Source organism: Gorilla gorilla, chromosome 18 (assembly GCF_029281585.2).
Source record: "Gorilla gorilla gorilla isolate KB3781 chromosome 18, NHGRI_mGorGor1-v2.1_pri, whole genome shotgun sequence".
In the NCBI taxonomy this organism is placed as follows: domain Eukaryota; kingdom Metazoa; phylum Chordata; class Mammalia; order Primates; family Hominidae; genus Gorilla; species Gorilla gorilla.
The window spans coordinates 95,968,025-95,985,164 of NC_073242.2; the positions used below are offsets into that span (position 1 = coordinate 95,968,025).

At 54.2% G+C, this 17,140-nt stretch overlaps 1 protein-coding gene across 3 annotated transcripts; it reads left to right on the plus strand.

The window, feature by feature from the left end:
• The first annotated feature begins 2,405 nt into the window (after positions 1–2,405).
• Positions 2,406–12,209, plus strand: CA7 (carbonic anhydrase 7). Of its 3 annotated transcripts, none has more exons than XM_004057773.3 (7): positions 2,406–2,577; positions 5,074–5,271; positions 8,578–8,696; positions 9,499–9,594; positions 9,700–9,762; positions 10,779–10,934; positions 11,443–12,209. In XM_004057773.3, the coding sequence occupies exons 1-7, from the start codon at positions 2,538–2,540 to the stop codon at positions 11,563–11,565; spliced, it is 795 nt and encodes a 264-aa protein (XP_004057821.1). In that variant the 5' UTR covers positions 2,406–2,537; the 3' UTR covers positions 11,566–12,209. The 3 variants fall into 3 exon arrangements, with proteins under 3 accessions (XP_004057821.1, XP_018868194.1, XP_004057822.1); XM_019012649.4 differs by lacking the exon at positions 2,406–2,577 and adding an exon at positions 2,928–3,088; XM_004057774.4 differs by lacking the exon at positions 2,406–2,577 and adding an exon at positions 3,101–3,284.
• Positions 12,210–17,140: the final 4,931 nt, after the last annotated feature.

Genomic DNA, 17,140 nt, shown 5'->3' on the forward strand with positions numbered 1-17,140 from the left:
AGTGCAGTGGTGCAATCTTGGCTCGCTGCAACCTCCACCTCCTGGACTCAAGCAATTCTCATGCCTCAGCCTCCCGAGTAGCTGGGACTACAGGCACCTGCCACAATGCCTGGCTAATTTTTTGTATTTTAGTGGAGACGGGATGTCACCATGTTGCCCAGGATGGTCTTCAACTTCTGAGCTCAGGTAATCCGCCCGCCTCGGCCTCCCAAAGTGCTGGGATTACAGGCATGAGCTACTGTGCCCGGCCCAGTTGTATCATTTAAGAACTACAAATAAATATGAAAAAGACCTGAGTCCCTCCGAAGAGGAAATGGGTCAGTGGAGTTTGGGCTATCCCCAGAGCTCTCTCCCAGGTAAAGGATGTTGGCAGCTCTCCCAGGTAAAGGGTGGCTGGCTTCTCTGGGAGACAGAAGGTCCAGGCCTCACCCAGAAGCATGCCTTTGTCTTCTTGATCTGTAGATGCCATTTCCGGCTTGGAGACCTGGGGCCTTGACAGTGTTGGATTCTCTGTCACATCTGGTCTTGGGGGCAACTTATCTCTGTCATAAGTCCCCTGCCCCACCCTAGGGTCATATTTATATTAAGGATCCCTTCCTGCTCCTGGATCAGAGAGGGGCATCTTTGCAGGCCTGGGCAGTCACTGACATTGGCCCACCCAACCAGTTATCAATTAATCTCCATAGCTCTATCTGAGGATCTGGGGTTCAGGGCCTGGGAGAGGGAAACTGAGACAGACACAGAGATGAAGGGGAGCCAGGCAGACAAGATGGCAGATTCCTGCACAAGGTCAGCCAAGAGCAGGGCCTGAAAGAGTGTCTCTATTCAAGATCTGGACAGCAGACATTGTACTAGTGGCTGTTCCACTCCTGCTGAGTACAGGACCCCGGGTGGGATCATTTGTCTGTCCTTCCATCCACCCATCTGTTTGTCTTTCCAAAACTGCCTGCTGAGGACTAGCCAGAGACAAGCCCTATCCCTGGCACAAGGCCACATGCTAAGATGAATCAGATTGGGCCGGCTGGAGCCAGTGGGTGGAAGACAGAGGACGCACCAGGTGGAGGGCACAACAACGACCAGGGCTTGTGGGTGGGAAAATACTGGGCCAAGGCAGGCACTGGGGTTGAGTGCAGGGTGGAGGGTCTGAGCTCCCAGGGGGTGTACTGAAGTTTATGGGGAGGTCAGGAGAGGAGGGACAAACAGCAGGCTACGGAGGGACAAAGCAGAGTCCCTGAAGAAAGGAGGAAGCAGCAGACAAAATAACAGGGAGGGTGGAAGTCAGAGCCTCAGACTTAGCTCCATGGGGAAGCCACCTGGTGTCTGCCTGTCTTCAGGCCCATTGGTTGATGCCACTCCTTCTCACTCCCCCTTGGGGGATCTGGTTCCACCTGGGCCAAGGGTTCACATTGCCATTCCTGTCCCTGCATCTACCCCAGGGTTCCCGGACCCCCACACTCACAGCACACCCTTGTACCCAGCACCAAGGAGAAATGGTAAAGACCCCAGTGTCAGGCCAGGAGTGGTGGCTCACTCCTCTAATCCCAACACTTTGGGAGGCCAAGGCGGGTGGATTACTTGAGGCCAGAAGTTCGAGACCAGCCTAGGCAACATGGTGAAACCCCTATCTCTACAAAAAATACAAAAATTAGCTGGATGTGGTGGCACACACCTGTAATCCCAGCTACTTGGAAGGCTGAAGCAGAAGAATCACTTGAATCAAGGAGGTGGAGGTTGCAGTGAGCTGATATAGCACCAGCCTGGGTGACAGAGCAAGACTCTGTCTAAAAACAAACAAGCAAACAAACAAACAAACAAACAAATCCCACAAAACCCCCAGTGTCTGGAGTAAGAACCCCAGCGAATGAACCCCTTACCCCCTGGCTAGATGACCTTGGGCAAGTCACTTCACTTCTCTGGGCCTCACTCCCCTCCTCTGTCAGATAGGGCTAATGGAAGTACCCAACCTTGTAGGGTAACAGAGAGGGTTATACCATAGGAAGGACCCAAAGCTTGGCCCAGCACCTGCAACAGCCTCTGGCAAACAGTGGAAGCTCCAGTTTTGGACACTTGATGGTCAGTGTAGTTTGCAGTTTAAAGGGGACTTTCCAACCCCAAAGGATTCAGGACCCAGAGCTCAGGTCCCTGGTGGTGGCATTTGCAGGTCTGGGGCAAGCCTAGGGAAGGGACGCCATGTGCGGCACAGGCATCTAGTGTCCCAGAGTCCGCACAAGTTGCTGGGGGAGAAAGAGGGAGAGTCGCCCAGCCAGGGCAGGGGTGGGAGTTGGGGGGAGAGGGTTACTTCCTCCTGCCCTGAATCTCCGCTCGGGGTTCAACTGGCTCGCGGGCTGGCGAGGGCGGGGCAGGCCGGCCTCTCTGGCCCTGCTGGGGGGTGGGGGGCGGGTCCCCCGGGAACTGCTCCTCCCGCCAGCCGCTGCTTTAAGAGGCTGCTCCGCGGTAGCGAGCGGGGCCGGAGCCGCAGCCCGAACGAGCGGACCGAGCCGACCGGGCAGGTGCACGGCTGCGGGGACGGCAGCGGCATGACCGGCCACCACGGCTGGGGCTACGGCCAGGACGACGGTAGGCGCAGACCTCCCCCACCGCCCCTGGCTCGGACCCCCGACCCAACTGCACTCGCCCCAACGCTCTTGCCCAGCTGGTTTCCCAGACCGGAAAGCTCCCACCCTCCAGGCTGGGCCGGGACCCCTCTTCCCATCCCGGCCCCCGAACTTGGCCCAAGCCTTGGTCCCCCGCGCCAGACGCAAAGTCCGCGCTGCACCCCGGTGGCCCCGCCGCCAGCAAGCGACCTGGCGGCTGTGTCCTGCCGCCTCCTCCGCGAAGCCCCTGATTGCCCAGCCCGCTCAGACCCAGGCCCAGACTCTCACTCACTCGCCCCGGGCGTGCGCAGCGCGTGGGGGTGGCCCAGGGCAGCGGGGGGCGGGCGCCGCGGAGCGCTGTGCGCGGGTGTCTGCGGGTAGCGCGCACGGCAAGTGAGCGGGGACCTCGGGGGAGCGGGGCTCCGCGTGGCAAAGGCGCAGTGTCCCCCGGAGAGAATTTCCCCGCAGAAGTGGCCGAGCTGCCTTCTCGGCTGGTACGTGAGGGAAGGGGGCACTTGGGGGCGCAAGCATGTGTCTGGGCGTCTACACCGAGCAGGGTGTTTGCGCACGTCCGGGTGTGAGTCGTGGGAGCCCGTGGCCCACACCAGCCTCCTGGGCTGACGCGGAAGAGAGCTCCTTCATCCTGCCTCAGTTTCCTTAGGACTCAGAGAAAGGGAGAAGAGGCAGAAGGTGAGAGCCAGACGGCTGGAGTGTGGGTCTGGGGCAGTCAATTCCCTTTGGGGCCATTTCTTACCAAGCAGGGGTGGGGGTGTGGGGTAAGGGGTTCCCTATTTCCCTGGGGAACCAGTGCAAGACAGGTGGGGTGCGGAGAAGAAAAAGTAATGGTGGGAGGAACATCCCCCAGCCCCACTCCTCTGCGGAGAGGCAGTCACTTTGTGAGGTTGGGTGGGGGACTACAGTCTGGGAAGCCAGAAAGTTGCAGTAGACCAGAGGGAGGGTGCTGTGGAGTCTTTGGCTCCCTCTGGGGCCCCAAGAACAAAGGAGCATATTTTGGAAGAGAACCCCCAGATCTGGGTATGCAAGAGCTGGAAAGAGACATTCAGAAAAAGATGATATAGACAAGCAGAGAGGGAGAGACAGGCAGACATGGGGCAGATGGACAGGACCCATAGGGATCATCTTCTCCCAGCACCTGCTCTGAGCCACCTTTTGGGTGCTTCCCCCAGAGCCAGAGTCCCCTGCCTCCAGCCCTTCTTGCTAGTCATGCCCACCAGCTCTGAGCACCCAGTGTCCTGTGTAGCCTGCTCCATGGGCCTGCTCCCCCAAGGCAGCCACCCCATCACCCAGGCAGAGCTGGATTGTCCAGTCGAGGAAGGGAAGGACAGAGGACAGAGGTGCCGGCATGCAGCAGTGTTCACAGGGCTTCAAAAATAACCCAGAGGGGCCGGGCCACGATTCTGAGTCATCCATTGGGGACACGGCTCTGTCGGCACCTGCTGCTGTTTTCTCAGGAAAACTTAAGAAGCCAAAAAGGGGGAGAAGCACCAGCCGGCAGTAGCTCTAAAAATAGGCTGCATCTCAGGATGTTCCCCAGGGAGATGCTGAGCCTCTCGGCTGCAGATGGATCCTCTGGGAGGCAGGTGGTGGGCGCCTGTGGGTGTGTATGCAGGTGTGTGTGTGTGTGTGTGTGTGCATGGGCATGTGTTTTGCTGTGGTCCTTTATGCAAACTTGGGTCTCCAACAGAGGGGTTTGTGTGTGAGAGAGCATATGCATGTGTCAGATGTAGTCTGCAGGGCTGTGTGTGTGTTTGTACACATGAATGTTCTGGGCCTGGCTGCTCTGTGTGCACAATGGAAGATCATAGAAAGATTAATGTGTTCATAGGAAGATCTCTATGGACTTGCAGGCACACACATGGGGAGGGCAGCTGGGGGCAGTGCATGCACATGCTGTATTTATATTAGTACATATGCATGCACACATGTGTGAGTGGCCCTCAGTTCCCTCATCTGTGAAATGGGGATCTTGCTGGTTTCTATTTCACAAGGTGGTTGTGAGAGGCAAATACATGTCACAGAGTCAAAGCTAGGTTGATGTGAGTTTTTATTGTTATTTATCACAAACACCAACACCAAATTGCCCAAGGTGCAGAAAGAGGTGAGATACTGATGGGGTCAGGTCAGAGACTTCAGATGTCTGGAGGTCTCCCTGTTGGGGAGATTTATTACTCTGAGCCACCCCGAGCCTGTAGCTGTTATGTTCCCTTCCGTACAGTACCTCTCTGGGCCTCCTATCAGCACTGGAAGGTGAGTTTTAGTGAGACCATTTCACAGACAAAGAAACGGAGGCTGAAAGGGGAAATGGCAAAGCTGGGATTGGAACTCCAAGCTGTGCAGCTCCAATGCAGGGGCTCACCTCTGAAAGGATGCTGAAGAGACCATTCCCCTATGGGTGTCCTCGGCCTGAAGCCCAGAGATCCTGGCTGGCCTGAGTCCTTGCCCTCCTCCGCACCTGCAGGCCCCTCGCATTGGCACAAGCTGTATCCCATTGCCCAGGGAGATCGCCAATCACCCATCAATATCATCTCCAGCCAGGCTGTGTACTCTCCCAGTCTGCAACCACTGGAGCTTTCCTATGAGGCCTGCATGTCCCTCAGCATCACCAACAATGGCCACTCTGTCCAGGTAGACTTCAATGACAGCGATGACCGAACCGGTAAGTGGCCCCTGCCAAAGCCTGGCACCTGGCCCCTGGCCCCTTAGGGTCCTAACCTTGTGTTGGGCAGTCTCAGGAAGCATGCTATGGTGGGTAAGAAAGGTTCCTCCTCTCACCAGCTGTGAAGCCTTGGGCTGATCTTCAGTCTCCTTATGTATAAAGTGAGAGCAATAAGACCTACCTTCTTAGGTCATAGAGGGGAAAAATGAAAATACCAAGTAAGGTCGATAGATCTGGCACACAGCAGATGCTCAGGAAATGCTAATTTCTTTCCTTCCCTTCCTTCCCTTCCTTGTGGTGCTGCAGATCAGGTTTGTTTTCACTCTCTGCCCCATCACTGACCTGCCAAGCCCTCCTCCCTGTGTGATCTGGCCAAGCCTAGCAGGGAGAGACAAGGGAGCTAAAATTTACATGCGCCAAACCCCTTGCTAAAGTCACAAGCCGCTCATTTATTCTTCTCAATAACCCATCTCTCAGATGGGCAAATAGAGGCTTGATGAGCTGGGGAGGGCCAGAAGCAGCCTGGGCCAGCCTGAAGGTCTCTCTCTCTCTCTCCAGTTCACCTATGACTTCAAGGTCCAACCATCTTGGGCCAGTAAGAGGCCAGTGGGAATTCGTGGCAGCTCCTTCCAAGGCCTCTTTGCCCTGGGATTAGAGTCCAGGTTCTTTCATGATAAATTCCTAGGCAGGAGTGCTGTTCATTGAAGGGATTTTCGTCCTTATGACTGGGCCTTATGACTGGGTAGAGTGGTGGAATGGGGCGAGGAAGAAACCTACTAGAGTTTCTTGTGTAAGGAAGTATTAATAACTGGTTCCTTCCTCCTCCTTCTCCCCTCCCCACAAATACGATAAAAGCCCTCAAAGGAACTTAAGTTTCAAATGGAAAATTAAAAGGCAAAGAGGATGAAGGAAGCCAGACCTTTCATGAGAAGAGTGATCTTACTTAGTTCTGAGTTCCCTGGTAGGCTAGGAAAAAACAGAAAGAGGATTGATTATAGTTTTTGCTGCAAAAGAAAGGGAGTCTAGCAGATCCTCAGGAGAGAGACAAAGCATTTATTTCCTGGTACTGAATTCTAAGAAAAGCCTCTTACTCAGAGCTTTGGGGAGGGGGCATGGGGCTCTAGCTGACCCTAGTTGATAGTTTGGCAAGGAACAGTTTTCATATGACTGTCCCTTCTAACAGCCTTCAGAGGGCACTGGGGGCTCAGCTAAGAAATCAGTAGCTCAATGAAGGCCACTGGGGTGGGAGAAGACACAGGGGGACATGCCTTTGGATTACTGATCTGGGGTGTTGCCTTCAGGCCTGGCTGGGGCTCCCTCCCCCACCCAGAATGCCCAGGCCGGAGGGCGCAGGAAGCCAGTGAAAAGAGGAATGAGATGGTGGGGCTCTGCCACTCACCCACTGTGGGTCACTCCAGAGGTCAGACGGGTTGATGCCAGCAGAGTGCCAAACACACATTGAGTGCCCCGTGAATGGCAGCACATTCTGTGTGTGAACTGGGGGAGGAGGCTAAGGGGTCCAAGGTCAAGGGGTGTTATGGAGGGAGCTCCCTCTCCAGGAGCCCACACTATGGGGTCCCAGGTGAGGCATGCTTGGAGGGTAGCATCTGCAGACCTATCCAATTGCTTAGCCTGCAGGCTCAGCCGCTCCTGCTTCCAGGGATGGGGTAGCCTGATTAGGGCCCCGCCCACAGCTGCTACTCCCAGACTCCTAGCCAGTGCCCAGGTCTTGCCTCTTTGATAAGACCGGGCAAGAAAGAGGGACTTCTGGACTGTCCTGTCCTCCTGCTTGAGGAGGCCACAGGGCCAAAGCCCTACCCTGGTCACCCATCATGGAAGGGACTAGTGGAACTCTGAGCCTGGGGTGTTATCTGATCCAGGAGCTCACATTCAAGCCTAGCTGGGGCTCCCTCCACCTCCAGATCCCTTTCAGCTGGAAATTCTATCAGTCCCAGGAGGCCTCGTGCATGGCCCCAGCTCACCGGGTATCAAGGCAAGAAAGTTACAAAGCCAGCACAAGTGGGGCCCTCAGAAGAGGCCATTTCTGGGGGAGATGGCACTGGGGGCACCTGGGCCTGTCCAGGAAGGTAGAGACCCTCAGGAGCTACCCTCCTCTTCTGGAAAAGCCCAAAGTTTAAAGAAGTTTCAAGGTTCTAGGGAGGCAGTGTTGCCTGGTGATTAGTGGCTTGGGCTTTGGACATAAGAGATACTAGTTCATACCCTAGTTCAGTGCCTTGCTGTGTGACCTTGAGCAAATGCCTCGTCATCACTGTGCCTCAGCTTCTCCCTTTATAGAATATGGATAATAATAAGTTCTGTCCCTCATGGGCTACTATGCAGACTAAACAAAATAGTCTCTTCAACCTAGCCCTGGATCAGGGTTTCAGACATGGGAGGCCTAATTGTTAGTGGTAATGGGGGTCCTGGGAGGCAGGGTCCCACCCTCCATGGGAAATTGGGCAGGAGCGGGGAGGACAGCTAGAGAGCTGTCCTCTGTCAGTCCCAGACCCTTCTGCCACCTGCCGGCTGTCAGGATTTCTGCCCTGGCCCAGCTCAAGGGACAGGGGTCTAGGGGGCAGTGGGAACCAACCCAAGCCCAGTCAGCCCAGTGAATTTTCCAAATGAAAAATGTATCCCACACTTTGGAAGGCCGAGGTAGGCAGATCACCTAAGGTTGGGAGTTCGAGGCCAGCCTGGCCAACATGGTGAAACTCCCTTTCTACTAAAAATACAAAAAATTAGCCGGATATGGTGGCAGGTGCCTGTAATCCCAGCTACTTGGGAGGCTGAGGCAGGAGAAATGCTTGAACCTGGGAGGTAGAGGTTGCAGTGAGCTGAGATTGTGCCACCACTGTACTCCAGCCTCGGTGACAGAGCGAGATTCCATCTCAAAAAAAAAAAAAAAAAAGGAAAAATGTATCTCAGCTGGCACAGTGGCTCGTGCCTGTAATCCCAGCATTTTGGGAGGCCAAGGCAGGAGGATTGCTTGAGCCCATGAGTTCAAGACCAGCCTGGCCAACATAGAGAGACCCCATCTCTACAAAAAATAAACAAATTAGCTGGGTGTGGTGCCACATGCCTATAGTCCCAGCTACTTGGGAGGCCAAGACAGGAGGATGGCTTGAGGCCAGGAGGTTGAGGCTGTCATAAGCCATGTTTGCACCATGGCACTCCAGCCTGGGCAACAGAGCGAGACCCTGACTCAAAAAAAAAAAAATGTCCCTTTCCTGGGCTGCTGCCCTGGTCCCGGCACTGGGCTGTCGGTCCTCTCCTACTCATTGCCACTCGCCCCACTTCTACCCACAGTGGTGACTGGGGGCCCCCTGGAAGGGCCCTACCGCCTCAAGCAGTTTCACTTCCACTGGGGCAAGAAGCACGATGTGGGTTCTGAGCACACGGTGGACGGCAAGTCCTTCCCCAGCGAGGTACGGGCCCTCCTCCACTTGAATCCCTCTGCTACATGGGAAGGAACGCAGGCCTGGGTAGTCAGGGGCTTGAGGATGCCTGGGGTCGGGCCTTGGATAGGGGGAAGAGGAGTACCCAGGGCCTTTGGGAGAGATATTTTCTACCCACCCCCAGCACAGGGTCTTCCATCTGACCCTGCCCACTGCTATCCTTCCTGGTCTGAGCGTCCTGGAGTTTTCTGAAGGGCTACCCAGTCCCACTGCAGCCTTGCTGACAGTCCTTCAAGGGTTGAGTCCAGTATTCAAGACTGTGCATGAACTGATCTTGCCTGGCCTCATCCTTCCCCTCACCTCTTCATACACTGAGCTGCATGTGACGAACCCCCTGTTCACACCTGGCTCCTTCATACCACCAAGCTTTGCCTGTGCTGTTCTCTCTGCCTGGAATGCCTTTCCCCAAGGCTTCCCTCTGATGACCCCCTGCTTATTCTCTGGACTCAGCTGTAGGCACCACCTCCTCAAGGAGGTGTCACGCTGGATGTTCACGATCGATTTCACAGCTCGTTCCCTGCAAGGCAGGGCCTGGGCCAGATTCCTCTTTGGGTGCCCCGGAGCCCAGAAAAGAATTGGGCCCAGAGTTGGTTGGATGCTACCTGTGACCCTCTGGGGCTCCCCTGGACCCCCCAGCATCCTAATCCTTGGAGGCTTGACAGCTTCCCTTCCTGCAAAGAGGCCAGGGGTCTGGTGGGAGTGAGGGGAGCCTGGCTCAGAGTTCCCATTGCCTCTGGGAGGCACGAAGCATTGGCCTGTTGTTGCCCCATAGCTGCATCTGGTTCACTGGAATGCCAAGAAGTACAGCACTTTTGGGGAGGCGGCCTCAGCACCTGATGGCCTGGCTGTGGTTGGTGTTTTCTTGGAGGTGAGTGGTGGTTTGCTGGGGCCTGGAGGGGCATGGGAGGCCTGGCACTGCCCCTAGTTCTAGAACACAGTGGGTGCTGGGCTCACACTGCCCTCTCCCTGACAGACAGGAGACGAGCACCCCAGCATGAATCGTCTGACAGATGCGCTCTACATGGTCCGGTTCAAGGTAAAGTCCATGCCCCTGACCCGAGCAGCCCGATGGGGAGAGAGGAAGAGGCTGGCTCACAAGTTGGGCCCTTCCAGTCCTTCATTCTGGGAGTAAACCCTTGCTGAGACCAAGGAGGAGGGTCAGCATCAGCAGGGCCCTGCACCTGATTCCTCATCGGGATCAGCAGCCCCCTTGGGTGTCCAGCATGAAGCCCGGCTAGGTATAAAATTGATAAGATGCTTGTCACATTAATGGTGGTCTAATAGGCAATGTCATTGAGGGCAGCTGAAGGCAAGGGAGGGAAGATCGTGGCCAAATACCTCCAGGAGCCACAGCTTTTACATACAAGCAAACGGATGGAGAGGGCCCGGCTCAGGCTGGAAGATGGCATCTGGGATCACAGACATTTGCCCACAATTTGCATCAATGGACACAGAGAGGCCTAAATCCTGCTGATAGAAATGGGTGGAGAATGCCGGGCACAGTGGCTCATGCCTGTAATCCCAGCACTTTGGGAGGCCAAGGCAGGCGGATCACTTGAGGTCAGGAGTTCAAGACCAGCCTGGCTAACATGGTGAAACCCTGTCTCTACTAAACATACAAAAATTAGCCGGGTATGGTGGTGCATGCCTACAATCTCAGCTACTTGGGAGGCTGAGAGAGGAGAATTGCTTGAACCCAAGAGGCAGAGGTTGCAGTGAGCCGAGATCGTGCCACTGCACTCCAGCCTGGGTGACAGAGTGAGACTCCACCTCAAAAAAAAAGAAAAAGAAAAAGAAAGAAAGAAAGAGAGAGAGAGAGGAAGGAAGGAAGGAAGGGAAAGGAAGGAAGGGAAAGGAAGGAAGGAAGGAAGGGAAAGGAAGGAAGGAAGAAAGAAAGAAAGAAAAAGAAAGAAAGAAAAGAAAAGAAAAAAAAGAAAAGAAAAGAAAAGAAAAAGAAAAGAAAAAAGAAAGAAAGAGATGGGTGGAGAAGTTGCTGGTTTGGTCCCAGTGGGAGGTCTGTGCTGATTCCTGGGTTCCTCCACCTTGTTCCAGGGCACCAAAGCCCAGTTCAGCTGCTTCAACCCCAAGTGCCTCCTGCCTGCCAGCCGGCACTACTGGACCTACCCGGGCTCTCTGACGACTCCCCCACTCAGTGAGAGTGTCACCTGGATTGTGCTCCGGGAGCCCATCTGCATCTCTGAAAGGCAGGTGAGTCCTCTCAGAGGACCAGATGGAGGGACATGGCACTCAGGGCTCACCCCAGGCAGTGTGACTCTCCAACTAGCACCCCACAGCCTGTGATCCCACCTTCAAGGTTCCTCCCCATTTTTTACTAATAAATGTATAGATTCTTGGTTGGGAGTTAGCTTGACTGTTAATCACCAGAACCTAGACACTGGCTGGGAGGGGGGATACCTGGATCCTGGGACCCCCACCCCCGCTACTGTGTTGGAATCTGAATGCTACATTTGCTGATAAGTCTTAGCTAGATGGGCTTGGAACTAGAACTAGGTAAAGCAGAGCCCAGACCCTTTAGTGAGTAAATAAATGAGGGTCCCGCAGAGAAAAATGAGTGGGGAAGAGTAGGGACAGACCCTAAGGGAAGGAGGAGGGAGGGGTAGAGCTGGCTGGGCAGGTATGCCAGATGATGCATCTGGGGTCATAGAGGACCACAGCACCCCCAATCTGCCCTGAGCATTCCTTCTGCTTCCTCAAGATGGGGAAGTTCCGGAGCCTCCTTTTTACCTCGGAGGATGATGAGCGGATCCACATGGTGAACAACTTCCGGCCACCACAGCCACTGAAGGGCCGCGTGGTGAAGGCCTCCTTCCGGGCCTGAGCTGCCCATCTGCCTAGCCAGCCACTAGGGCACCATCTTCCCAAGGGCTTCCATGTCAGCAGACACCAAACCATCTGAGGCTTCCTCCCTGGGGGGTGCTGGGGACCCTCCTTCAGCCAGTTTGCTCCTTGGTCACCCTGGAGGCTTCTGGATGGGACCCTTGAGTCTGGGGCACCCTTCAGCTGCCCTGGGGATAGGAAGGACAGGAGCTAAGCAGGGTCCAAGCCTGGGGCTGCCTCTGCTCTCCAAGACCCAAAGACCCCCGGGAACCTCCTCTGGTCTTCCCCACTGGCAGTGGCAGCAGCCCCACCCCGAGCGCACACTGTGATGGAGGAGACTGAGCTCCCTGGGGCGGGCAGCTGACACTACCAGAGAGACTCAAGCAATAATTAGAGGTGGGCAGAGCTGCCCTCTCGGCATTACCTCTTCTGCAGGCTCTGCCATGCACGCACCTCACTGCCAGGCCATTAAAATCAGCACCCAGCATGCTGGAGGTGACGTGGCCTTCTCCCTCCAGCCACCTGCTGCCACGGGCAGGCCCTGGCTATAGCTAATACAGTATCTCCCCTTGTCCCCACCCAGTCACCAAAGCCACCTACATGACAGTCCATCCCTGTTGAATTAATAAATTCATGTATCCATGCAACAAATACCAATTGAGTGCTTGTGCTGTCTCTAGTACCGTCCTAGGCTTTGGGGAGCAATGGTGGTGAGTTAAGCACTATGCGTTGGGAGGGATATGAGTGGTGAGCAGGTGAGGGTTACACAAAGGGCAGGGAAGGGGCTATGGGAGCAGACGAGAGGGGAAGACCATGTCACTCAGCAAAGAAATGAAATTCTGGTCAGGCGTGGTGGCTCACGCTTACGGTCCCAGCACTTTGGGAGGCCAAAGCAGGTGGATCACTTGAGCTCAGGAGTTCGAGACCAGCCTGGCCAACTGCTGAAACCCTGTCTCTACTAAAAATACAAAAATTAGCTGGGTGATAGTGGTGTGCACCTGTAATCCCAGCTGCTCAGGAGCCTGAGGCAGGAGAATCGCTTGAACCCAGGAGGCAGAGGTTACAGTGAGCTGAGGTCGCACCACTGTACCCCAGGCTGGGTGACAGAGTGAGGCCCTCTCAAACAGAAAGAAAGGAAGAAATGAAATTCCAACCAGTATTCCAAATCAGATAGAAGGGAACAGCATGTTTGAGGCCAAGGGAAGGGCAAGTGTCCAGGCTCAGAGGTGAGAGAGAGCCCAGTGTGGTTGTGGGGCTCAAAAGGCTCAAAGGGGCTAGATCCCTGGGGGAAACCTGGGACCCCCTCCCCAGGCTGACGGGGAGCTACCAAGGGCTTATAGTAGAGGAGGGGCAGGGCCAGGCCTGCAAATGGGGAACATCCCTGAGGAATGCAGATGGGCAGGCAGGAATGGTGGCAGGGAGCAAGGGGTGGCCTGTGTCCAGGCGGGAGGGGACAGGGTGGAGGGAGGTGGAAGACAGAGGGCTGGATGAGAGAGATTTAGGAGGTGGTGCCCAAAAGACAGTGTTTGGCTGTTCAGGATAGAGAGGAGACCAGGGCATATCCCTGAGCAGAAAGTGGAGCCTTCACTTGCTCTGGGAACCCTACAGGGAGCTGGCCACATTGGACACGCAGCATTGTGGGGTCCTGGAAGGAAAATCTAAGGGGGCATGTGCCTTCAGGCCCAGGCCCTGCACACGCACAACCCCAAGAGGGGGTTTTATTTTTATTTTTATTTAATTTTATTTATTTATTTATTTATTTTTGAGACGGAGTCTTGCTCTGTAGCCCAGGCTGAAGTGAGTGGCATGATCTCAGCTCACTGCAACCTCCGCCTCCCAGGTTCAAGCAATTCTCCTGCCTCAGCCTCCCGAGTAGCTGGGATTACAGGTGCGCACCACCACGCCCGGCCAATTTTTGTATTTTTAGTAGAGATGGGGTTTCACCATGTTGGTCAGGCTGGTCTCGAACTCCTGACCCCAAGTAATCCACCCACCTGGGCCTCCTAAAGTGCTGGGATTACAGGTGTGAGCCACCGTGCCTGGCCCTAGAGTGCTTTTTTTAAAATGTGCATCCTCACCCTAGTCCCTAGTCCAAGTCCAAAAAAGTGCCCAAGGGCAAGTTCACAGTTGGGCTTAGAGACCAAGTGATGATTGTGACCCAGATGAGACAGCGGCAGGAGCAGGAGACAGACACTGGGGGTGCTGAGGAGTGAGCGGAGGTGAGAAACTGGGACCTCACATGTATAAGTTCAGTTGTGAAGGGGGAGAAAGGGACAGTGGAGGGGGCTGTGGGGAGACGGAATGTCTGAACACCCTTGGGAAGGAGGCCCCACTGCAGGGCCAGGAGGGGCTGGTGGTGCATGTCATCAGCTCACTTTGACCACAGCTCCTGTCAATGTCACTATACCAGAAGGGAACTCCCAGGCCACAGGGCACTTTTGGGTCTTAGATTAACTTTGACCTCAGTGATGTGGGGAAGGGAGAGGCTTGCTCTATGGACCCCCCCTCCCACTCCCATGCTTAGGGCAAACCTGTCTCCGGAGTGGGGAGGAGTGGGGTGTACAGGAGGAGCAGGCCAAATAGAGAGTTACCCTGCAGGCGCCCCTGGCCTGATCTAGGTAGGGGCCATTTTCTCCCTCCACTTTTGAGGAGATGGTGAGGAGGGGGAGAGAGGTGTCTGGATGACAACATTTGCTCAGCTTGGAGGCAGGCAGCTGTGGTAACAGGGAAGCAACACCAGTAATGTTCCTGTTAAAGCAGGCAAAGGGCCTGAGGCAGACGTCCAGCTCTCCCTGCGATCCAAGAACTGCTGTTACCCCATTTTACAGATGAGGATGACGAGGCTCAGGGAGGTTAGGTAGGCAGGTCACAGAGCAGGATTTGAACCAGGATCTGTCCAGTAACTCTTCTACTCTATACTAGAGCAACTGGGCTCAAAGGAGGGTGGGATGGGTATGGTGGTGGCCATCTGGAGGTGGCATAATAGCCCCAGTGCTGCTAACTGTGCCAGGGACCCTGTCCAGCCCCTCCCAGGGATGGTGGCAACACAGGCCCGGCGCTGCAGAGGACTTGGAAAATGGGAGCTGGTTTTATAATAATTACCCCGAGACTGCCAAGAATCCTCACTCCCTAAGTCCTTTCCCTTAATTCACTTTTTAAATTTAAAACTATTTTAAAGCTGAAAGTGGCCTCCTTATGTTATAATTACAGCCCCGGATTTGACCCTATTATATCCAAATGGGATGTCCCAGCTGGATCCCAGCACACCTGGCCTCAAGGGACCCAGGACTGGGTCCTAAGTCCTCATTCAGGACAAGATTTTCACCTGGAAGTGATGCTGGGGACATTTGGGACACCCAAGACAAGATGAGCTCTACTTGCTCCCAGGACCCCAGAGGGGCCCTCCCTGGGCAGCCAGTGGTGGCCCTTGGATTGATCCAGGCAGGGCTGTGGGCCTGCCAGCAGCCACAGCCTTCGGAGTCTGTGCCCAGGCAAGGGTCACAGTCTTCCCTCCAGTGCAGGCTGTGGGCCCCAGAGCAAGTCCCTTCTAAGGGGCGGGCCTCAGGAGGTGGGATGGTTGTGAAGATCTGATCCCCCTGAAGCTCCTTCTGCAGAGGGCTGTCTTCCAATCCCATGGTCACCCTATAGCTGCTGCTGCTACAAAGGCTTGGGAGTGTCCCCTCATGGCTAGCGCTGGACACATACCCACTGGCGTGCTCATCTGTGGGGAGAGTGATCTGTGGCCTGAGCAACAGCTGGAGACAGGAACAGAAATAGGTCTGAGGTGGTGGTTGCAAGATAACCTGATAGTTGATGCCTGGGAGGGAGCCACAGCTGATGTCAAAGCTAAGAGGGGTTGGAGCAGGGCAGAAGGCTTTCGGATGCAGTTGGAGCTGGCCTGGGGTTGGGGAGAGAGGTCAGACAACAGCCTGAGCATCTTGGGGATCCTCTTGCGTCCATGGGTCACAACATCAACTCTGAGGCCACCCTCAAAGGCCAAATGTACTGCTGGTTGGTCAAGACTCAGGGGGAGGAGGAGATGTGACTCTTTGATCACGAAATGTTCTGGCATTTATCCTCTGGCCAGAAGCAAGGCCTGGGGAATGTACCTCTTTTGAAGTCTTATCTGCTCACAAATCCAAGGGCCCACTTACCCGGGTCATACCTGGGTTTTGCACCATCTGTCACTCAAACCCTCTGAAGCTTATTTCCTCTTCTGTAAAATAGAAATGACGTGTGAGCCATTTCTGTAATTTAAAATTTTCTAATACTGATATAAAATATATAGAAAGAGACATAAGGCCGGGTGGAGTGGCTCATGTCTGTAATCCTAGCACTTTGGGAGGCTGAGGCAGGAGAATCACTTGAGCCTCGGAGTTCAAGACCATCCTGGGCAACATAGCAAGACCCTGTCTCAAAAACAAAAATGTAGCTGAGCACCATGGCTCATACCTGTAATCCCAGCACTTTGGGAAGCCGAGGCGGGTGGATCACCTGAGGTCAGAAGTTCGAGACCACTCTGGCCAACATGGTGAAACCCCATCTCTACTAAAAACACAAAAATTAGCTGGGCGTGGTGGTGTGCACCTGTAATCCCAGGTACTTGGGAGGCTGAGACAGGAGAATCGCTTGAACCCAGGAGGCAGAGGTTGCAGTGAGCCAAGATCGTGCCACTGCACTCCAGCCTGGGCAACAGAGCAAGACTCCGTCTCAAAAAAAAAAAAAAAAAAAAAAGAAAAATGCAAAAAGAAACAAGTCATTTAAATAATGTACTTAATTTAACCCAATTATATCCAAAATATATGCATTTTCATCTGTCACTAATATTAATAGAAAAAAACTAATGAAATATTTTACATTTTTTTGTGCTAAGTCTTTGAAATCTAGTGTGTGCTTTATGCTTACAGTACATCTCAGTGTAGGGCAGCCCCATTTCATATGCTCAAAGCCTTATTTGTCAGTATATAGTTGGACATCTTTTTTTTTTTTTTTGGGGGGACAGAGTTTCGCTCTTGTTGCCCAGGCTGGAGTGCAATGGTGCTATCTTGGCTCACTGCAACCTCAGCCTCCCAGGTTTAAGCAATTCTCCTGCCTCAGCCTCCCAAGTACCTGGGATTACAGATGCCCGCCACCACACCCGGTTAATTTTTTATATTTTTAGTAGACACGTGGTTTCACCATATTGGCCAGGCTGGTCTTAAACTCCTGACCTCAGGTGAGCCACCTGCCTCAGCCTCCCAAAGTGCTGGGACTGCAGGCATGAGCCATTGCACCCAGACTGCACACCTTAAAAAAAAAAAAAAGAAAAAAAGAAAAAAGTCGTATGTGGCCCAGTATGGTGGCATGTGCCTCTAGTCCCAGCTATTCAGGAGGCTGAGGCAAGAGGATTGCTTGAGGCCAGGACTTCAAGGGTGTATTGCATGATGATCACATCTGTGCATAATCACTGCACTCTAGCCTGGGCAACACAGTGAGACCCCATTGCTAATTTTAAAAAATAAGAAAAAGGAAAAAAAGCCATATGTGGCCATTGGCTACCATATTAGACAGTACAGTCCTAAATGGATGTCACTCTG

Excerpts from the sequence above, each read along its gene's own strand:
- CA7 (XM_004057773.3), top strand. The coding sequence starts at position 2,538 with ATGACCGGCCACCACGGCTGGGGCTACGGCCAGGACGACG. Across the intron at positions 8,697-9,498 it reads GCAAGTCCTTCCCCAGCGAG|CTGCATCTGGTTCACTGGAA; the intron begins GTACGGGCCCTC and ends GTTGCCCCATAG. Across the intron at positions 9,595-9,699 it reads TGGTTGGTGTTTTCTTGGAG|ACAGGAGACGAGCACCCCAG; the intron begins GTGAGTGGTGGT and ends TCTCCCTGACAG.